The 24,088-nt window shown below is 42.9% G+C and overlaps 1 protein-coding gene across 2 annotated transcripts in view; it reads right to left on the bottom strand.

The window, feature by feature from the left end:
• Positions 1–24,088, bottom strand: part of LOC129854164 (V-set and transmembrane domain-containing protein 2B-like) — a 59,451-nt gene that overhangs the window by 2,840 nt on the left and 32,523 nt on the right. The window contains exons 1-4 of one of the 2 annotated variants that reach the window (XM_055920932.1): positions 21,169–21,961; positions 20,261–20,448; positions 19,381–19,410; positions 18,341–18,740 (exon numbers count right to left, since the gene is read on the bottom strand). In XM_055920932.1, the coding sequence (XP_055776907.1) occupies positions 18,341–18,740; positions 19,381–19,410; positions 20,261–20,448; positions 21,169–21,241 (691 nt within the window). In that variant the 5' untranslated portion in view covers positions 21,242–21,961. Of the gene's footprint in view, positions 1–18,340; positions 18,741–19,380; positions 19,411–20,260; positions 20,449–21,168; positions 21,962–24,088 lie in introns of those variants that run through there. The other variant, XM_055920931.1, reaches the window with a different exon arrangement.

Here is a 24,088-nt window from a genome sequence, read left to right as displayed (position 1 = left end):
CCTGAGAACTTCTCCTAGGACTTCTCCTCACTCCACACGTTAACACAGCAGTCATCAAAGATATAACACAAAGGCATTACTCAATCCACACTAATCCCCCTCCTGTAAGCACTACATAAGAGAATAGAGACACCAGGGATTGTAGCATACTCTCTTTCACGGAAACATGGCTCTCTCGGGATATGCTGTCGGAGTCGGTACAGCCACCTGGATTCTCAGTGCATCACGCCGACAGGAATAAACATCTCTCCGGGAAGAAGAATGGCGGGGATATATGTTTCATGATTAACGACTCATGGTGTAATTGTAACAACATACAGGAACTCAAGTCCTTTTGATCACCTGACCTAGAATTCCTCACAATCAAATGCCAACTGTATTATCTCCCAAGAGAATTCTCTTCGTTATTGTCACAGCCGTATATATCCCCCCTCAACCTGATACCACGACGGCCCTCAAGGAACTTCACTGAACTTTGTGCAAACTGGAAACCATATATCCTGAGGCTGCATTTATTGTAGCTGGGGATTTTAACAAAGCAACTTTGAGAAAAAGGCTACCTAAATTTTATCAGCATTTCGACTGAGGCACTCGCGCTGGAAAAACACTGGACCATTGTTACTCTAACTTCCGCGATGCATACAAGGCCCTCCTCCACCCTCCTTTTGGCAAATCTGACCATGACTCCATTTTACTCATCCCTTCCTATAGGCAGAAACTCAAACAGGAAGTACCCGTGCTAAGACTATTCAATGCTTTTCTGACCAATTGGAATCCACGCATCAAGATTGTTTTGATCATTGGGATATGTCCCGGGTAGCCTCAGAGAACAATATGACGTATACACTGATTCGGTGAGTGAGTTTCTAGGGAAGTGGATAGGAGATGTTGTACCCACTGTGTCTATTAAAACCTAACCTAACCAGAAACAGTGGATAGATGGCAGCATTCGCGCATAACTGAGAGCGCGTACCACTGCATTTAACCATGGCAAGGCGGCTGAGAATATGGCAGAATACAAACAGAGTAGGCAATCCCTCCGCAAGGAAATAAAACAAGCAAAATTTCAGTATAGACACAAAGTGGAGTCGCAATTCAACGGTTCAGACACGAGACGTATGTGGCAGGGTCTACAGATAATCACGGACTACAAAAGGACAACCTGCCACATCGCGGACACCAGCGTCTTGCTTCCAGACAAACTAATCACCTTCTTTGCCCGCTTTGAGGATAATACAGTGCCACCGACGCGGCCCGCTACCAAGGACTGTGGGCTTGACGACATCCCTAGACGCGTCCTCAGAGCATGCGCAGACAAGCTGGCTGGTGTGTTTACGGACATATTGAATCTCTCCCTATCCCAGTCTGGGGTCCACCCATGCTTCAAGATGGCTACCATTGTTCCTGTACCCAAGAATGCAAAGATTACTGAACTAAATGACTATCACCCCGTAACACTCAATTCTGTCATCATGTAGTGGCTTTGAGAGACTAGTCAAGGATCATATAACCTTCACCTTACATGTCACCCTAGACCCACTTCAATTTGCTTACCGCCCAAATAGGTCCACAGACGATGCAATCGCCATCACACTGCACACTGCCTTATCCCATCTGGACAACAGGAATACCTACGTATGTTAGAACGCTGTTCATTGACTATAGCTCAGCATTCAACACCATAGTACCCTCCAAGCTCGTCATTTAGCTTGAGGCCCTGGGTCTCAACCCCACCCTGTGCAATTGGGTCCTGGACTTTCTGACAGGCCGCCCCCAGGTGGTGAAGGTAGGAAACAACATCTCCACTTTGCTGATCCTCAACACTGGGGACCCACAAGGGTGCTTGCTCAGCCCCCTCCTGTTCTCCCTGTTCACCCATGACTGCATGGCCATGCAAGCCTCCAACTCAATCGTCAAGTTTGCAGACGATATAACAGTATTAGGCTTGATTACCAACAACGACGAGACAGCTTACAGGGAGGAGGTGAGGGCTCTCGGAGTGTGGTGTCAGGAAAATAACCTCTCACTCAACTTCAACAACACAAAGGACATGATCGTGGACATCAGGAAACAGCAGAGGGAGCACCCCCCTATCCACATCGACGGAACAGCAGTGGAGAAGGTGGAAAGTTTTAAGTTCCTCGGCATACAAATCACTGACAAACTGAAATGGTACACCCACACAGACAGTGTGGTGAAGAAGGCGCAACAGCGCCTCTTCAACCTCAGGTGGCTGAAAAAAATGTGGCTTGTCAACCAAAACCCTCACAAACTTTTACAGATGCACAATTGAGAGCATCCTGTTGGGCTCTATCACAGCCTGGTACGGCAACTGCACCTCCCTCAACCGCAAGGCTCTCCAGAGGGTGGTGCGGTCTGCACAACGCATCACCGGGGGCAAACTACCTGCCCTCCAGGATACCTATAGCACCCAAAGTCACAGGTAGGCCAAAAAGATCATCAAGGACAACAACCACCCAAGCCGCTGCCTGTTCATCCTGCTACCACCCAGAAGGCGAGGTCTGTACAGGTGCATCAAAGCTGGGACCGAAAAACAGCTTCTATCGCAAGGCCATCAGACAGTTAAACAGCCATCACTAGCACAGAGAGGCTGCTGCTTACATACAGACTTTAAATTATTGTCCACTTTAATAAACGGAACACTAGTCACTTTAATAATGCCACTTTAATAATGTTTACATATCTTGCATTACTCATTTCATATGTATATACTGTATTGTATACTACAGTATCTATTACATCTTAGCCTATGCTGCTCTGACATTGCTCATCCATATATTTATATTTATATATTCTTATTCTATTCCTTTACTTATATTTGTGTGTATTAGGTATTTTTTGTGCAATCTTTAGATATTACTTGTTAGATATTACTGCACCGTCAGAACTGGAAGTACACGCATTTTGCTACACTCGCAAAAACATCTGCTAACCATGTGTATGTGACCAATACAATTTGATTTGATTTATTTGTTTACTCTCATAAAAGCAAACACTGCTCCAACTCCAAATTTACACAACACTCTGTTGGGATCTGTCTTGTTTATCTTTGAACCATGTTTTAGTACCAGTGGATATCTCTCTGTGATACGAATGACATTGCTTTGCCTTGAGGTTCAGATGATTCTCCCCTGAGTTTTGAATCAATCAAAGCATACACTTAACCTCAGAACACAGTGTCTGTAAGATCATCCGTCTACTGCAGATAAATCATTTAGCCAATATTTTACATCCAATGGAAATGTACATTTACATTTAAGTCATTTAGCAGACGCTCTTATCCAGAGCGACTTACAGGTTTGTGAGAGTAACCTCGACCTTTAAAAATACAATTAATTCAATAGTCTATTTAACTGCCGACAATCTGCTATACTTTATATAACCCGCCACGTTCAAATATTCGTAAACTAAAACCTGGACATTGGCATTGGGTTAAAAAGCCATCTGTGGTATATGAAGTGGGGGTGTTGAATGGGCCCAACACATTATTTGGAGATCACATTCCAGCTCATTGGGGCCAAAGGGAAGCAGAAACAATTTCCTTTCATACAGTGTACAAAACTAGCTATGACTCAGCTACATGCTCTGTTCGAGCAATAATTACTGTCATTAGTACACCAGCGCAGTGAGGTTGGAAGTTCTCTCTCTCTCTCTCTCTCTCTCTCTCTCTCTCTCTCTCTCTATCCTCTCTCTCTCTCTCTCTCTCTCTCTCTCTCTCTCTCTCTCTCTCTCTCTCTCTCTCTCCTCTCTCTCTCTCTCTCTCTCTCTCTCTCTCTCTCTCTCTCTCTCTCTCTCTCTCTCTCTCTCTCTCTCTCTCTCTCTCTCTCTCTCTCTCTCTCTCTCTCTCTCTCTCTCTCTCTCTCTCTCTCTCTCTCTCTCTCTCTCTCTCTCTCTCTCTCTCTCTCTCTCTCTCTCAAACATTAGCAGACATTGACAATTTACCTAAAACAGAACCCCTTGGTTAGATACGAGTGTTTCTGTAGAGTAGCAGCCATGCACTGTGTAGACCTGTAACTAATGACCGTTAGGATGACATCACTATTCTCAAAGGTTACGGTTGGCATCTGCTAGAAGGGGGATGATTAGGAATCGCATATGGGGGAGAACAAACAGAGGAAAAAAAAGAGGGAACTATTGACAGGTGGTTGACTTTGTTCTATTCGTTTCATTGGACTGTACATACAAAGAAGGATTTTGTATGATATTTTCTCTGGTGTGTGCCTAAGTTTGTCATCATGGATACATACAGGTCAAAAATCAACGTTCTCTTTCGTAAGGGGGAGGTTGAACTCCAACAGGCTTCTTCGCCACAAGGAAACAAAAAGCCTTGGAAGTTCAATAATACAAGCTGAGGGCGAGGCAAACAAGGCCTCCTCCATCACTTCACCCTCAGCTTGCAGTGCGCCATAGGTTTTTAACTCTGACTGCTTGGGGTAGCTGCAACACAGAGAACTGCTACAGAGATCTACCGTTATGGATCGCCAGCTACCATTGTTCCCTATATGTCATGTAGTGTCTTTCCTTATAGGTGAAAGTGACCACTCATTTAAGTGAGAACTCTCCACCTCTCTACCACTTATCCCACTGTCTCGTGGTTTTGGATGAGCTATAGGCAGCAACACAAAGGCCCAATAATAATAGAATAATGTAAAGTCCCCATAACCGTCCAGCCGTCATCTGTCACAGATGAAAGTATTTTCCTAGACAAAAAATGAACGGAAGTCAATCAACACCACATTGGGAGAAGTAAAGTGCTTCCCGCACAGTCTGACAGTTACCTAACACTTGTCATAATGGTCCTTGGAGAGGAGACTGACAACTGAAAAACCACATCAGCCTGTTAACATGCAGACACACACAGTGGCCATTACCTCAGACAAATGTACTCTCTCACATTGCTACCTCCCTCGCCAAATCTTCACAAATGGACAGGGAAATCAGCCATGTCCAATATACAGTCTATATTATTTAAATGTATTTTAACCACATTTAATAGTATTGCAACGAATAGGCATGCATGGCATAAACACACACACAAACACACATAGGATGAGATAGACTGGGTGTTTAATAAGGGATTGAGACAGCTGTCCAGCCAGAGACAAGTACTCTTGGGTAGGTGTATTTGAGTGAGCTCTTGCATCACTACTGTCTGGCTGTCCTCTTGCTCTATGCCATCCTCCTCACCTCCTACCAAACAAGCTCACCTGGCAAGTCATTGCTCCCGAACTGCTGAGTGAACACAGTCAGTTTTTATATTTTTTTCTTATCCTATTGCATAGTCAACTGCTCCTATTGCTCTCTCTCTCTCTCTCTCTTTGTACCTCTCACCTCACTTTCATTGAGAATAATACTAACATCAACATTATTGAACTAACTCCCACAGTTACGGTTGAAGTCAGAGGTTTACATACACTTAGGTTGGAGTTATTGTACCTCGTTTTTCAACCACTCCACACATTTCTTGTTAACAAACTGTAGTAGTTCTGCATGACACAAGTAATTTTTCTAACAATTGTTTACAGACAGATTATTTCACTTATAACTCACTGTATCACAATTCCAATGGGTCAGAAGTTTACATACACTAAGTTGACTGTGCCTTTAAACAGCTTGGACAATTCCAGAAAATGATGTCATGGCTTTAGAAACTTCTGATAGGCTTATTGTCATCAATTGAGTCTATTGGAGGTGTACCTGTGGATGTATTTCAAGGCCGACCTTCAAACTCAGTGCCTCTTTGCTTGACATCATGGGAAAATCAAAAGAAATCAGCCAAGACCTCAGAAGAAAAAATGTAGACCTCTAGATGTCTGGTTCATCCATGGGAGCAATTTCCAAATGCCTGAAGGTACCACGTTCATCTGTACAAACAATAGTACGCAAGTATAAACACCATGGGACCACGCAGCCATCATACCGCTCAGGAAGGAGACGCGTTCTGTCTCCTAGAGATGAACATACTTTGGTGCAAAAAGTGCAAATCAATCCTAGAACAACAGCAAAAGACCTTGTGAAGATGCTGGAGGAAACAGGTACAAAAGTATCTATATCCACAGTAAAACGAGTCCTATATCGACATAACCTGAAAGGCTGCTCAGCAAGGAAGAAGCCACTGCTCCAAAACCCCCATAAAAAAGCTAGACTATGGTTTGCAACTGCCCATAGGGACAAAGATCGTACTTTTTGGAGTAATGTCCTCTGGTCTGATGAAACAAAAATAGAACTGTTTGGCCATAATGCCCATCGTTATGTTTGGAGGACAAAGGGGGAAGATTGCAAGCTGAAGAACACCATCCCAACCATGAAGCATGGGGGTGGCAGCATCATGTTGTGGGGGTGCTTTGCTGCAGGAGGGACTGGTGTACTTCACAAAATAGATAGCATCATGAGGGGGGAAAATTATGTGGATATATTGAAGCAATATCTCAAGACATCATTCAGGAAGTTAAAGCTTGGTCGCAAATGGGTCTTCCAAATGGACAATGACTCCAAGCATACTTCCAAAGTTGTGGCAAAATGGCTTAAGGACCACAAAGTCAAGGTATTGGAGTGGCCATCACAAAGCCCTGACCTCAATCCTATAGAAAAGAACTGAAAAAGCGTGTGCGAGCAAGGAGGCCTACAAACCTGACACGGTTACACCAGCTCTGTCAGGAGGAATGGGCCAAAATTCACCCAACTTATTGTGGGAAGCTTGTGGAAGGCTACCCTAAATGTTTGACCCAAGTTAAACAATTTAAAGGCAATGCTACCAAATACTAATTGAGTGTATGTAAACTTCTGACCCACTGGGAATGTGATGAAATAAATAAAAGCTGAAATAAATAATTCCCACTACTGTTATTCTGATATTTCACATTCTTAAAATAAAGTGGTGATCCTAACTGTCCTAAGACAAGGAATCTTTACTAGGATCAAATGTCAGGAATTGTGACAAACTGAGTTGAAATGTATTTGGCTAAGGTGTATGTAAACTTCCGACTTAAACTGTACATCCACAATGTGGAATATTTACACTAACTAAATGTTCCTTTTAATCACGCAGTCCGTAATCAATATAGATAGTCAATAAAATTCTAATTAGAATATTCCAGTGAATTAATTTGATGATTATTGTAATTGTAATTGGCTTTCAGATTGGCCTATATACAGGTTGATTTTGTGAAACAAGTGAGCCAAATTACTGAGATATGTAAAAAAATATATATTTCAGATTAATTTATAGTAAGGGAAAACAGTATTGTATATTATGCTTGGGAGGTGCCGCAAACAAAGAAATGTGATGAGATTAAAATCTTTACAATAATATTCTGTTTCTAATGTCGAAAAATGCTGGGATTAGTAATTGTGATTCCATGGATGGTCACCGTTTAAAGTTTCAACACGGTTCCATTTCACTGCTATGTTGTAGATTTTCTGGAGATTTTCTGGAACCTGGAGGAACATGCACATCTATGCAGTCGCCACACATTCCACTCTGAATTCATGATAGACAACCTCCATCCCCAAAGTGTTAGTTAGCCACTGATCCTCCATGGGACTATCTATCTGTGAAGCACTGGAGAATGGTGCACTGCAAGTTTATGTTACCCCAGCAAGGCCACCAAACCCCCAGATGAAAAATGAAAATGTGAGAGGCAATTTGAGACACCTGACAGTGTGCTGAGGGCCCGGCTTATCTGCCACATGCCCGTGACATTTCCCCTTTAATATTAATTGTTTCTGCCACTCAGACAGATGACATTGCAGAAAAGTGACAGATGCACGCATTTCCGAGAGGTGGGCAGATCGCATTTTTCCCCCTCAGCTGTCGTTATTGTGGTAAGACAGGAGAGGGCCAATCTTTCAAATATGCCAGGGTGCTTTTTAACCTTCACAATCTGTTGACAAATATGTTGAGGGGTTCACTTAAAGCGTTAAAAAAAAGCCAAGACAAATTCTGTATCCCCCCGTCAATGTAAAAGTGTCAGGGAGGCACTTTTACATGGATTTATTTACTGTATTTGATTTAGTCTGACAGAGATACATGATGAGAGACAGAGAAGCAAATACTGACCAGCCAATTTGAAGGAATATAGCAGCCATGAACAAACAGTAAAATATGAAAAATAATATCCATCAGATTCTCCTAAATAAACAGGTGAGCTTGCCCTGCTCTGTCCTGGACAATCATGTTTAGACAACAAGCCCAGAGGTCAGTCTGATGTTGTTTTTCGATACTAAATCAGTATTTAGAACTGAAGCACACAAGTAGTACTACTCAGTATGAGGCATATACGAATGTTGGTCAGTCAATCCAATTGCCCTGACAATGGCTGCCTGACCTTAGCTCGTTGTGTAAGCAAAGCAGAGCACAATTGTATTCAAGTTTACCAATCAAACAGTGAAAAGGATTCAGATTTTATAATTAGGGCCTAGGAGTAATATTGAAAATCGATGACATTAGACTATTTGGACATTTAGGTTAATGAGAGAGAGAGAGCGAGAGAGAGAGAGAGAGAGAGAGAGAGAGAGAGAGAGCGAGAGAGGAAGAGAGAGAGAGAGGAGAGAGAGAGAGAGAGAGAGAGAGAGAGAGCGAGAGAGAGCGAGAGAGAGAGAGAGAGAGAGAGAGAGAGAGAGAGAGAGAGAGAGAGAGAGAGAGAGAGAGAGAGAGAGAGAGAGAGAGAGAGAGAGAGAGAGAGAGAGAGAGAACGCGGAGAGTCAGTGAACTGGCAGTGGTATTGTTTGATTTTCTTGCCAAATGGCCGCCTCCGTCTCGCTTCGCTAAGGACAGGGCTGGCCGAGCATGCTGATTCCACAGTGCCAGTTCCTAGGAGAGGGCATTTAACGTGCTCCAGGCTATTCTCACGTCCACAGTACATGTCCAGGATGGCAGCATCAGTGTTATGAACAGTCCAACACGAGGAGGACTAACAGCATGGTGCCATTCTATTAGCTTTGGTGTTTTTTGCATGATTACCCCTCGGTTGGCAGTTAGCTTCATTCAGAAAGTAAGGGATTCGACTCACATAGAAAAGACCAAATGGATCCCTGGCCTCTGGATGAGAGAGTCTGCTGAATGACTCACATGTAGAAGTAAATGTATGCTCCGATTACTAACTTGCACAACTCTGTTGGTTACATTTTCAATGGAACCCAAGGCTCTGTAGATGGCATTGGCATCAAGCATACATTTAGATATATGAGTTGTTGGGTGACATTACTGAATCATAAGTCTGGACTAGATGTGAAGCAGAGGTGAAGCACTGCACTCAAGGACACAGGTAGAGTTGTAAAACTGTAGAAATGTTTCCTCTGGAGTCATCTCCTCCAGTCATGGCCCAATAGCTTTCCTCCTCTGCCCTGAAGACAAAGCCACAGCGAGGAGAGAACAGCCATCCCGACTAGCCACAACATACGTTGAGCAGGCACAACACTGAGTAAGATAGACACAATAGGGAAGGAACAGAGAATGGAACTCCCCACCATGTCTCCTCCAAGGGCATCTAAGGTCTTTCTAAAAACCCTTGAGGACCCCCACGTAAAGAGGTCACAACCCTGGCAACAGCCTATCATTAGAGGAGGGGCCTTTTCTACATTACCCTGCAAACCACCAACGCACTGACAGCAACAGCCATGAAAGTGGAGGAGAAGTCTGGAGACATGCTTCCAGCCAGAGAAATGAACATGGTCTCCCTGGCTGCTTTCACATCGTGTCTGTACACACACGCAGGCACAATCAAAACATACATCAGCACACAGCTACATGATAATGCACATAAACAGACAAGTGTGATCCCACATACTGAGAAATAGAAGTATCCACCTTCCCTATCCCCAGCCAGTCATGTCTCCCTTGCTGCACCACCACTGCGTCAGCAGCTGTAAGTCTGATATGGCAGAACGGCGAATGAAACCCTCCTGCGGAGTCTGTGAAATGGAATTATTCAGCAGTATGCTTCATCGATCAGTAGCGAGTCTGGCGTGTGAGATAACCCCTCTGCTCGCTCTCTCCAAAGGCTACATTAAGGCGCTCTCACGTTATAATGTGGAGATCATGAGGAGACATATCCGTTGTGAATCATATCTTCATCATTTCTTTCTCTGTATGGTGGACACTATGAAGGCAAGAACATGTCCCTCTCCTCAGTGGGTAATCATAAGTATTCACCCCCCCCGTTGGATTTTCCACATTTTGTTGCATTACATAGTGTGAATGAAATGGATTTAATTGTGATTTTTTTGGGGTCATCGAGCAAGACAAAATATTCCAATATCAATGTGAAAGAAAAATTCTAAAAATGTTTTTAAATGAAAAATAAATAACTAATTTACCTTGATAAGATAAGTATTCACCCCTGAGTCTGATAAATCCAATACATACATGTTAGAAACACCTTCTGCAGCGGTTACAGCTGTGAATCTTTCTGGGTAAGTCTCTAAGAGCTTTCCACAGATGGATTGTGCGATATTTTCCCATTATTCTTTTAAAAATTCTTCAAGCTCTGTCAAGGTGTTGGGGATCATGGCGAGACAGCAATTTTCAAGTCTTGTCATAGATCTCAAGCAGATTTAAGTCAAAACTGTAACTTGGCCACTCAGGAACATGCACTGTCTTCTTGGTAAGCAACTCCAGTGTAAATTTGGCCTTGTGCTGTAAACTCAGCAAAAAAAGAAACGTCCCTTTTCAGGACCCTGTCTTTCAAAGATAATTTGTAAAAATCCAAATAACTTCACAGATCTTCATTGTAAAGGGTTAAAACACTGTTTCCCATGCTTGTTCAATGAACCATAAACAATTAATGAACATGCACCTGTGGAACGGTCGTTAAGACACTAACAGCTTACAGATGGTAGTCAATTAAGGTCACAGTTATGGAAACTTAGGACACTGGACACAGGCCTCTCTACTGACTCTGAAAAATACCAAAAGAAAGATGCTCAGGGTCCCTGCTCATCTGTGAACGTGCCTTAGGCATGCTGCAAGGGGGCATGAGGACTGCAGATGTGGCCAGGACAATAAAGTGCAATGTCCATACTGTGAGACTCCTAAGACAGCACTACAGGGAGACAGGACGGACAGCTGATCGTCCTCGCAGTGGCAGACCACGTGTAACAACATCTGCACAGGATCAGTACCTCCGAACATCACACCTGCGGGACAGGTACAGGATGGCAACAACAACTGCCCGAGTTACACCAGGAATGCACAATCCTTCCATCAGTGCTCAGACTGTCCACAATAGGCTGAGAGAGGCAGGACTGAGGGCTTGTAGGCCTGTTGTAAGGTAAGTCGTCACCAGACATCACCGGCAACAACATCGCCTATGGGCACAAACCCACCGTCGCTGGACCAGACAGAACTGGCAAAAAGTGCTCTTCATTGACGAGTCACGGTTTTGTCTCACCAGAGGTGATGGTCGGATTTGCGTTTATCTTCGAAGGAATGAGCGTTATACCTGTACTCTGGAGCGGGATTGATTTGGAGGTGGAGGGTCCGTCATGGTCTGGGGCGGTGTGTCACAGCATCATCGGACTGAGCTTGTTGTCATTGCATGCAATCTCAATGCTGTGCATTACAGGGAAGACATCCTCCTCCCTCATGTGGTACCCTTCCTGACATGACCCTCCAGCATGACAACGCCACCAGCCATACTGATCGTTCTGTGCGTGATTTCCTGCAAGACAGGAATGTCAGTGTTCTGCCATGACCAGTGAATAGTCCGGATCTCAATCCCATTGAGCACGTCTGGGACCTGTTGGATCGGAGGGTGAGGGCTAGGGCCATTCCCCCCAGAAATGTCCGGGAATTTGCAGGTGCCTTGGTGGAAGAGTGATGTAACATCTCACATAAAATCTTGTGCAGTCCATGAGGAGGAGATGCACTGCAATACTTAATGCAGCTGGTGGCCACACCAGATACTGTTACTTTTGATTTTGACACCCTCTTTGTTCAGGGACACATTATTCCATTTCTGTCAGTCACATGTCTGTGGTATTGTTCAGTTTATGTCTCAGTTGTTGAATCTTGTTATGTTCATACAAATATTTACACATGTTAAGTTTGCTGAAAATAAACACAGTTGACAGTGAGGACATTTCTTTTTTTGCTGAGTTTATGCTATTGTCCTGCTGAAACGTGAGTTTTTCTCCCAGTGTATGGTGTAAAGCAGACTGAAGCAGGTTTTCCTCTAGTATTGTGCCTGTGCTTAGCTCCATCCCGTTTCTTTTTATCCTGAAATACTCTCCAATCTTTGCTGATTTTAAGCATACCCATACCATGATGCAGCCACCACCACGCTTGAAAATAATGAGGCAGTTACTCAGTGATGTGTTGTGAAGGATTTGCCCCAAACATAAGTCTTTGCATTTAGGCCAAAAAGTATTTTTCTTTGCTGTGTTTTTTTCTCCCAGTATTTCTTTAGTGCCTTTTTGCATACAGGATGCATGTTTTGGAATATGTTTCTATATATATATATATACAGTGCCAGTCAAAAGTTTGGACACACCTACTCATTCAAGGGTTTTCTTTATTTTTACATTTTTCTACATTGTAAAATAATAGTGAAGACATCAAAACTATGAAATAACACATATGGAATCATGTATAAACCAAAAAGTGTTAAACGAATCAAATCGTATTTTATCTTTTAGATTCTTCAAAGTAGCCACCCTCTACCTGGGGCGGCAGGTAGCCGAGTGCTTGGAGCATTGGGCCAATAACCGAAAGGTTGCTGGATCGAATCCCTGAGCTGACTAGGTAAAAATCTGTCACTCTGCCCCTGAACAAGGCAGTTAACCCACTGTTCCCCGGTAGGCTGTCATTATAAATAAGAACTTGTTCTAAACTGGCTTGCCTAGTTAAATAAATGGTAAACATTTTTTTACATATCTTGATGACAGTTTTGCACACTCTTTCCATCAACAAGCTTCATGAGGTAGTCACCCGGAATGCATTTCAATTAACAGGTGTGCCTTGTTAAAAGTTAATTTGTGGAATTTCTTTCCTTTTTAATGCATTTGAGCCAATCAGTTGTGTTGTGACAAGGTAGGGGTGGTATACATAAAATAGCCCTATTTGGTAAACACCAAGTCCATATCATGGCAAGAACAGCTCAAATAAGCAAAGAGACAGTCCATCATTACTTTAAGACATGAAGGTCAGTCAATTTGGAAAATGTCAAGAACTTTTAAAGTTTCTCCAAGTGCAGTCGCAAAAACCATGAAGCGCTATGATGAAACTGCCTCTCATGAGGACCGCCACAGGAAAGGAAGACCCAGAGTTACCACTGCTGCAGAGGATAAGTTCATTAGAGTTAACTGCACCTCAGATTGCAGCCCAAATATATTCTACAATAACAGACACATCTCAACATCAACTGTTCAGATGGGACTGCGTGAATCAGGCCTTCATGGGTGAATTGCTACAAAGAAACCACTACTAAACACCAATAAGAAGAAGAGACTTACTTGGGCCAAGAAACATGAGCAATGGACATTAGACTGGTGGAAATCTGTCCTTTGGTCTGATTTGGAGTAATCCAATTCAATCCAGTCCAGTCCAATTTTTTTATTTTTGGTTCGAACCGTCGTGTCTTTGTGAGACGCAGAGTAGGTGAACGGATTATCTCTGCATGTGTGGTTCCCACCGTGAAGCATGGAGGATTAGGTGTGATGGTGTGGGAGTGCTTTGCTGGTGACACTGTCAGTGATTTATTTTTAATTCAAGGCAATCTTAACCAGCATGGCTACCACAGCATTCTGCAGCGAATAACCATCCCATCTGGTTTGCGCTTAGTGGGACTATCTTTTGTTTTTCAACAGGACAATGACCCAACACACCTCCAGGCTGTGTAAGGGCTATTTGACCAAGAAGGAGACTGATGGAGGGCTGCATCAGATGACCTGGCCTCCACAATCACCCAACCGCAACCCAATTGAGATGGTTTGGGATGAGTTGGACAGCAGAGTGAAGGAAAAGCAGCCAACAAGCGATCCGCATATGTGGGAACTCCTTCAAGACGGTTTGAAAAGCATTCCAGGTGAAGCTGGTTGAGATAATTTCAAGAGTGTTCAAATCTGTCATCAAGGCAAAGGGTGGCTACTTTGAAGAATCTCAAATGTAGCATATATTTTGATTTGTTTAACACCTTTTTGCTTACTACATGATTCCATGCGTTATTTAATAGTTTTGATGTCTTCACTATTATTCTACAATGTCAGTTGTCAGTTAGGTCAGTTAGGATCACCACTTTATTTTAAGACTGTGAAATATCAGAATAATAGTAGAGAGAATGATTTATTTCAGCTTTTATTTCTTTCATCACATTCCCAGTGGGTCAGAAGTTTACATATACTCAATCAGTATTTGGTAGCATTGCCTTTAAATTGTTTAACTTGGGTCAAACGTTTAGGGTAGCCTTCCACAATCTTCCCACAATAAGTTAGGTGAATTTTGGCACCTTCCTCCTGACAGATTTGGTGTAACCGAGTCAGGTTTGTAGGCCTCCTTGCTCGCACACGCTTTTTCAGTTCTGCCCACAAATTTTCTATAGGTTTGAGGTCAAGGCTTTGTGATGGCCCCTACAATAACTTGACTGTGTTGTCCTTAAGACATTTTGTCACAACTTTGGAAGTATGCTTGGGGTCATTGTCCATTTGGAAGGCCCATTTGCAACCAAACTTTAACTTTCTGACTTATGTCTTGAGATGTTGCTTCAATATGTCCACATAATTATCTTTCCTCATGATGCCATCTATTTTGTGAATTGCACCATTCCCTCCTGCAGCAAAGCACCCCCACAACATGATGCTGCCACCCCCGTGCTTCACGGTTAGGATGGTGTTCTTCGGCTTGCAAGCTTCCCCATTTTTCCTCCAAACATAACAATGGTCATTATGGCCAAACAGTTCTATTTTTGTTTCATCAGACCAGAGGACATTACTCCAAAAAGTACGATCCTTGTCCTCATGTGCAGTTGCAAACCATAGTCTGGCTTTTTGGAGCAGTGGCTTCTTCCTTGCTGAGCAGCCTTTCAGGTTATGTAGATATAGGACTCGTTTACTGTGGATATAGATACTTTTGTACCTGTTTCCTCCATCATCTTCACAAGGTCTTTTGCTGTTGTTCTGGGATTGATTTGCACTTTTCGCACCAAAGTACGTTCATCTCTAGGAGACAGAACGCGTCTCCTTCCTGAGCGGTATGACGGCTGCGTGGTCCCATGTTTTTTATACTTGCGTACTATTGTTTGTACAGATGAACGTGGTACCTTCAGGCATTTGGAAATTGCTCCCAAGGATGAACCAGACATGTAGAGGTCTACAATTTTCTTCTGAGGTCTTGGCTTATTTCTTTTGATTTTCCCATGATGTCAAGCAAAGAGGCACAGAGTTTGAAGGTAGGCCTTGAAATACATCCACAGGTACACCTCCAATTGACTCAAATGATGTCAACTGGCGTATCAGAAGCTTCCAAAGCCATGACATCATTTTCTGGAATTTTCCAAGCTTTTTAAAGGCACAGTCAACTTAGTGTATGTAAACTTCTGACCCACTAGAATTGTAATACTGTGAATTCCTAGTGAAATAATCTGTCTGTAAACCAATTGTTGGAAAACTTACTTGTGTCATGCACAAAGTAATGTCCTAACCGACTTGCCAAAACTATAGTTTGTTAACAAGAAACAAGATATATATATATATATATATATATATATATATATATATATATATATATATATATATATATATATATATATATATATATATATATATATATATATATATATATATATATATATATATATATATATATATATATATATATATAAAATACATGATCAAAAGCTCTTCGAACATCTCATTCCAGAATCATAGGCATGAACTTGGAGTTGGTCCACCATTTGTTGCTGTAACAGCCTCCACTCTTCTGGGAAGCCTTTCCACTAGATGTTGGAAAATTGCTGTGAGGACTTTCTTCCATTCAGCCACAAGAGCATTAGTGAGGTCGGGCACTGATGTTGGGCGATTAGGCCTGGCTCGCAGTCGGCATTCCAATTAATCTCAAAGGTGTTTGATGGGGTTGAGGTCAGGGCTCTGTGCAGGCCAGTCAAGTTCTTCCACGCCGATCTAGACAAACTATTTCTGTATGGACCTTGCTTAGTGCACAGGGGCATTGTCATGCTGAAACAGGAAAGGACCTTACCCAAACTGTTGCCAAAAAGTTGGAAGCACAGAATTGTCTAGAATGTCATTGTATGCTGTAGAATTAAGATTTCCCTTCACTGGAACTAAGGAGCCTAGCCCGAATCTGCTTGGCCATGGAAACCCATTTAATGAAGTTTCCAACGAACAGTTATTGTGCTGAAGTTGTTTCCGGAGGCAGTTTGGAACTTTGTAGTAATTGTTGCATACGAGGACAGACAATTTTTATTCACTACACGCTTCAGCACTCTGCGGTCCAGTTCTGTTAGCTTGTGTGGCCTACCACTTCACATCTGAGCCATTGTTGCTCCTAGACATTTCCACTTCACAATAACAGCACTTACAGCTCATCGGGCCAGCTCTAGCAGGGCCGAAATTTGACGAACCGACTAGTTGGAACGGTGCCACATTGAAAATCACTGAGATCTTCTGCCATGCCATTCTACTGCCAATGTTTGTCTATGGAGATTGCGTGCTCGCTTTTATACAACTGTCATCAACAGTTGTGGCTGAAATAACCGAATCCACTCATTTGAAGGGGTTTCCACATACTTTGTATATATACAGTATATGTAGTGCATTCGGGAAATTATTCAGACCCCTTCACTTTTTCCACATTTTATTACGTTACAGCCTTATTCTAAAATTGATTAAATTGTTTTTTTCACCCTCATCAGTCTACACACAATACCCCATAATGACAAAGCAAAAACTGTTTTTTAGAAATGTTGTTAATTTATAATACGTAAAATGTAATATCACATTTACTTAATTATTCAGACCCTTTGCTCAGTACTTTGTTGAAGCACATTTGGCAGCGATTACAGCCTCGAGTCTTCTTGGGTATGACGCTACAAGCTTGGCACATTTGTATTTGGGGAGTTTCTCACATTCTTCTTTGCAGATCCTCTCAAGCTCTGTCAGGTTGGATGGGGAGCGTCGCTCCACAGCTATTTTCAGGTCTCTCCAGAGATGTTCGCCAGGGTTCAAGTCCGGCCTCTGGCTGGGCCGCTCAAGGACATTCAAAGACTTGTCCCGAAGCCACTCCTGTGTTGTTTTGGCTGTGTGCTTAGGGTCATTGTCATGTTGGGAGGTGAACCTTTGCCCCAGTCTGAGGTCCTGAGCACCCTGGAGCAGGTTTTCATCAAGGAACTCTCTGTACTTTGCTCCGTTCATCTTTTCCTCGATCCTGACTAGTTTCCAGTCACAGCCATTGAATTCTGTAGCTGTTTGAAAAACACCAATGGCCTCATGGTGACATCACTGAGCAGTTTCCATCTTGTCCTGCAGCTTAGTTCAGAAGGACAACTGTCTTTGTTGTGTTTGGGTGGTTTAATACGTCATCCACAGCATCATTATTAACTTGACCAGGCTTAAAGTGATATTCAATGTCTGATTTTTCATGGTCAACAGTATACCAATCACTGCCCATTTTTACGAGTCTTTCGAAAGCTCCCTGGTCTTTGTAGTTGAATCTGTGGTTGAAATTCAATACTGAGGGACCTTGCAGATCATTTATGTATGGGGATCAGAGGAAGGGATAGTCATTCAAAAATCATGTCAAACCATATTATCTCACACAGAGTGAGTCGATGTAATTTATTATGTGATTTTGCCAAAAGAAAAGAGGTGAATACTTTTGAAACAACTGTATTTTAGTTATTTCAATTTGTAGGCCTATTCATTTATTAACATTTGTAGAATATTCTTTTCACTTTGACATTATGGAGTATCTATGATACCCACTGTACATACACACCTTCCCTCACTCTCCATAGTCTGACTATAGGCATATATGTCCCAGCATGTATCATTTGTATTTATTTATTAAGGTATGATGAAAGAATCAATACCTCCCCTTAAGAAACACTGCCCTGTAAGCAATATCACTCCATGTAACAGGCGTTGTACTCTACAAGCATCATCAAATGTATTATTTGTAAATAACATTGAATTATTCAATGACAATGAAACTGTCAGTGTAATTTATTATCATTCACTTTAAAAAGGACAAATCACTGGTCAGAATGACATGCTACTGAGGGTCTGACTGGAGATCGAGGAGAAACACACACAAACTCCCGTATTCTCGCCCTATATCACTAGGTGTCACTGTTGCACTTCAACTTACCTGCTCCATGCTGCTGTCGGAGGATGGCCGCATTGCCGGGCCTCGGCGAAGCTGAGGACTTTGCTGCGGAGGCAGTGGTCGTCGTGCTGGCGGGGAGGGGGCCATGTCCCGCCGGAGGAGGCACACGAGGCTTTCCCTGACCCGGCTCAGAGGTAGCCCGCCCCCCTGCCACCGCGTCCTTGCTGTTCCTCAGTGGCCATCTATTCTGGATGTGGGACACGGCCTCCTCGGCCACCATGCCATCACGCGGACTCACCCGGAGGGTGGCTTGAACCTTGTATTCCTGAGTCTCGTCGGAGTACAAGTCGGAAACTCGGCACTCATACACCCCTTCGTCCTCCTTCCGCACCTTGGACAGACTAAGCCTGTGAGATATGGCGCTGCCCTGCACCCTCACAGTCTACAAAGAGAAACAGAAAAGGAGAAATTGCTACATGTACAATATAACCTGTTGGTTTCAACAAGAAATATGTCTATATCAAAGTAGACTAGGCCGGCCACTCATTAGACTACTGCCACATATGTATCACGCGATGAGGGCTTATGCGTTTGAAAGCCTAAAGGCCTATTATCCAAAAATGCTAAAACATTTGGAGATTTAACGCTGCCTGTTGTGTGGCAAGAGTCTGAATACATTTCAAAACAAGATTAGGCTATATTCATATTCCAAAGGCGACATGATAATGGTGAGCCAGCCACGTTGGAGACAACTGTACAAAATGGAGTCCTAAGTCTAGAAAACAAAATGCTTGGAAAAATTCCCAGTTGCACCAAAGGCCTGGACAGTTACCTCCATAACTTGTGCTAAAACATTGGCCATCGGCCTTCATAGTGCCACTTGGCCATATCATGTGGCTAGCCTTGAATGACAAAATAAACATTTTATTGCTCAAATGCATTATGGCTCTTAACTGTGCAGCCATATCCAAATACAATAAAAAGCGAACATTTGAAGAAATCAGATAGATATCTCCACTATGATAAAGTTTTAGCGTGAATGTTTCAGCTGGACATGGTTAGTGACAAGAGGAAACACTTACGCTTATTTTTGTGGCATCCTTTTGAGTGACCTGAAACCAGAAATGTGTCGAAGTGTTAGCCAGAGACACAAGACTGCATAATACTCTCTTTTATAGCAATTACACATTAGGATATGAGCCTCACCACAATGGAATTCCCTCTGTGCAGTTTTGAATCGCTTTCGACAGTGTAAAATTGTTTCTAAAACTGCGCGCATTAGAATCAGCACCATGGACAGCAACAGTTGCGCTGTTACCAAACTTGTCCCAAACAGCCTGCATTGGCATCAGCACCACGGACAGCGACCGCTGCATTAGCTCTCGAGCTGTCATAAATAGTCGGTTGTGTTTTCTAGTGCATGTTTAATGTGGTTAAATAACAGAGCAGAAACTACAGATGGGGTTGTTCTATGTCCCTGAGTCGATTGGAACAGAGGCGCAGAGGGCGTAATCATATCACAGTTATCCAACAGCATTATGGAATATTCCAACACGGGCATTTCCGTCGCATGCATGAGAACTCTCCCTGAACTGATTTTAAAAGCCAACAAGTACCATTTGTATCATTAGGTGTGTCGTCCCCCCTCCCGCCCACCCCAATACCCCCCCCCCCCCCCCCCCCCCAACCCTTCTTAATATAAATGGCCACACAGTGTTAATAATCTCCAGTATATCCACTCGCATGCTTTTAGTTGGCAACATGTTGTAATAAAGTCCATAAAATAAATAGCGCTATAGGTCGTACATATGGCGATGCCATCATGAAAAGACAGATTGCACACAGCCGTAGCTGTAAGTGTCAATCACTTTTGGTGCATCTTCGAACATTTAAACAGAGCCCCTCTCAGTAGCTGCCCGGGAGCAGCCCAACCTGCCCTCCCTGTCATGGGGACAGCTTTACCTTGGCTCTGTTCGCCGGAGCGCTTATTTGCAGTTCGTGTACATGTTCTTTAGGTGTTGTCTCCTTTAGGTACCACCACTGGATCTCAAGCGAGAAGGGCGATGATCCGATGGCCCGAAAGGCGCACGGCATCTCAACGTCTTCTCCCTCACTGACACTCACATCTTTGGGCACTTCAGTAAATGTAGCTACCATTGGGAAAAGACAACAGATATAATAGATTAAATGGTGGAATAACAAATTAACAAAGGTCTGAGATTACGTAGCCTCATGACAGACAACTGAAATGCGCTTTAGTGATATCCGTAACCAAATGTATCTTTATTCCGCAATACAATCACATTCAGGTTGCCATTCAATCTAAAATATCAGTTTATAATAGTTTAAGACTTAAAATAAACAATGAAGCAATGACGCAAAGGTAGCCTACACAACTAGGCATATTAGCGTTATGTGACCCGTGCACTGTGCATTGAAATGACCATGGCTTTTGATATGACCTGTAACACAATAAATACAAGTATTTGGTCACCATGACAATACTAATTATTGTTGCTTTACGTGTTTTGAGAGATCATGTTCATTTAGCATTAGGCTTAGCATAACTGGGGAAATGTGGACATGCATAACTACTGAAGCGCAGTCTTGACGTGCGTGCGTCTAATACTTTATTCCTATCAATCTATTCTCTCACCCATATATCATTTAATCGACAACGTCGATTGTTTTTTCTTATAACGATCAAGTTACTGCAGCAGAATAATGCGCTTGACTTCAAATAATGACCGGGTCCGGTCCATATCACAACAGCTTGAAATCAAAAATCTAACAACAGGGGCTGTTCGATTGACATCATTTGTGTTGACCATCAATAGCACGGCATGCTACGACTGACAAAGTTGACTTACCATTTACACAGAATAACAAGGGTGCATTAAGAATTAAATAATAAAGGACGCCGTTGAGTCCCCGTTTTTCCATCTCATAGATAGGCTCGGGTAGTTAGATTAGAGAGCGCGTAAAGACGGTCATTTGACCATAAATGTATCTTTATAACATCAGCATTTCAATTTCCATGATGGGCAAGCGTTGGGCTCTGATCTGTCGGGCTTATTCGTCTGCTTTTCCAAAGATTTAGGATATTTCACAAGATCCAAATAACGTACTCCAAAATGTTTTCCTGCCAGCCAGGCAAAAAACGTACAATCCAAAGGTGCGAACCAGAATACCCTCTCTTGATTAGTGAGAATGTTCTGCAGCTACTCTATATTCTGTTATTATCCCTTTATAACTGTGATTCCTTATTTCCTGATGTGCTTCAGGTCGAAACCAAACTTCTTCTCAGCTGAAAGAAACCTGCTCATTCTGCTTTCCACATGAAGGGAAGGTTTCCCGGGCACTTCTCCAAGACCCATTACATAACCATCCTTGTGTCCGCTCCCATAAAGAGGACCTGCCGAGGACGAGATTCCCGTGTTTTGTACTAAGACCTGGAGGATCAGTAGATAGTTCCCAGTTTCGCGAGCGGATCCCTTTGCTTTGTGTGCGAGTGCATATCAGCGAGGAGGCGCTTTAGCATTTCCAAACCCACTAACTTAGTGTGGCATGCGCGCGACGCCACGGATAGCCTGACTCGCGTTGAAGCCTAATCAACCCTTCCCTCAAATCAACGCGCGGCTCAACCTATGAGGGCAATTCTCACAACCTGACGTCCAAACGAAATGTCAAACCTTAAAACATATAGAATCAAGATGATTCATGCTGTTTTCTCTCCAAAATCAACAAGCCACCCTGAAATTAGCCGGAGCCGAGCGTTTTATTTATTTAACGTGAAAAATAGGCCTACAGAACAAAAGAGCAGTGCTTTAGACAGCCTCTGGTATTATAACCACCGGGATAATCCGTATTCCCTCAAACAGACAATGTGGTAATTCGGATTAAAATCAATCTCACTATGATATTGAACCATTCAACACAATCTTGCTCCTATTTAATAATTTTGTGCTATTTGCTTTGAAAATAAATACATAATTATGTTAATGTCACCCAATACATGTCATAACTGTTTATGGTTTGATGATTATGATGATTGGTGTGACCAGCCTGCTGTGACACACACACACACACACACACACACACACACACACACACACACACACACACACACACACACACACACACACACACACACACACACACACACACACACACACACACACACACACACACACACACACCTATATGGAGTATGGACCATGGTGGATTGCCACCATTATTGCTTTAATCTAGGGTCTTTCTGAGATGCCTGGATGGTGCAGCAGACTGATCCCCTGGCTGAATCCTAAAACGTCTCTCCCAGCTGCCAAGCTGCCAATAATGCATTGCTTGTTCACTGAATTCTTCCCGTTAGCACTTCATCCAAAGCTAGTATAGAGTGCTAGAGTCAGAGAGAATTTGGAGAAGAGGACATGAGAGCTAGAGAAAGGGTTGACTGTGGGAAATGATAACTTCCACTAGTTTTAACAGTAGCGCTCAATTCATTTTGAATAAAGAGTTATGCTGGAAGGTTATGCTAGAAGGTCCATTTCAGTTCTGATGGCCTCATTGTTTCCAGGAGCAGCATTGGTGCATTCCCTTGACAATGAGTTAGTGTCAGGAGACTGACATTCTCTTTCCTTAACCAGAACCCCTCTACATGCACTTAGGGGCTCATAATTGAATTTGCAGCAAGCCTTGTACACACACTTGTACTTGCACACATATACTGTAGGTCAGGGGTATTTAACTCTTACCCTATGGACAGTTACAGCTGGTTTTCTTTTCTACCTGATAATTAATTGCACCTACCTGGTGTGCCAGGTCTAAATCAGTCCCTGAGTAGAACAATAAAAACAAACAGTGGACCTGGCTTCGAGGTCCAGATTTGAGTTTGAAGGCTATAGACCATACTGCAGTTTGTGAGCGTGCTCATACTGTAAACTGCACCATGTTCAAACTATAAAGTAAAAACATGTACTAGATGAATCAGGAAAAATATCTCTATTTAAAGCGCATGAATGCTATCCAATAAAGGTGAATTTTCAAACTGTGCTATTGATTACCTCCTTACATGGAACAGCAAGCCCCTGGTCTTATTTGACAGTAGAGAAATATCAATAGAAGAACAGCCTGAGCTGAATAACAACGGGCAGCTTGAGTCGAGCAACTGATTCCACAAGATGGATCATGATCTTCAGCATTCCGAGCCCCCAGACTCCTAGAGATCCACACCATCAAAACCAGCCATTATGTACCACTGACCTCGAGTAAGACCTATTGATTGTTCCATCGACACCCATCATGGGCCAGAGGAGGACGGAAGGCATTGCTCATATGTTATGGCCATTGACCTCTCAGCATTTTCCCAAGTGGTATTTTCCCAAGACCCAATTGGTTAATTTTCACAAATGAAACAAAACAGTCAATTCTATACTAATTCTCTATTTCTGTAAATGAGTAAGGGTTCTCATGTATACAGGCTCCACTGGTTGCATCTGTGTGCTCATCAAAACATTCCTCTTTGTAAGACTGCTTTTCATTCTTGGCCTATTAGAGCACATTGAGTGGAATTTCGCTGAATGAGATGTCATGTTCCCTCAAATGTGTTTAAAGAGACATAGCAGGTGACGTAGGTCTTAGCTCTTCCCGCATACAGCCGTAAAAGGCAGCGTAGGCGCTATATGAGGAGCCTGCTTGTGTCAGGCAATCCTCCTCAGATGTGCAGTCTCTTACATTTAGCCGAGGATCATGTTTAGTAATTCATGACCTTACTGCATGGCTGGCTGTTGG

The sequence above is a fragment of the Salvelinus fontinalis genome, chromosome 4, assembly GCF_029448725.1.
Source record: "Salvelinus fontinalis isolate EN_2023a chromosome 4, ASM2944872v1, whole genome shotgun sequence".
NCBI lineage: Eukaryota > Metazoa > Chordata > Actinopteri > Salmoniformes > Salmonidae > Salvelinus > Salvelinus fontinalis.
The sequence above is the reverse complement of the archived record's forward strand: the minus strand, read 5'-3'. Positions and strand labels throughout refer to the sequence as shown.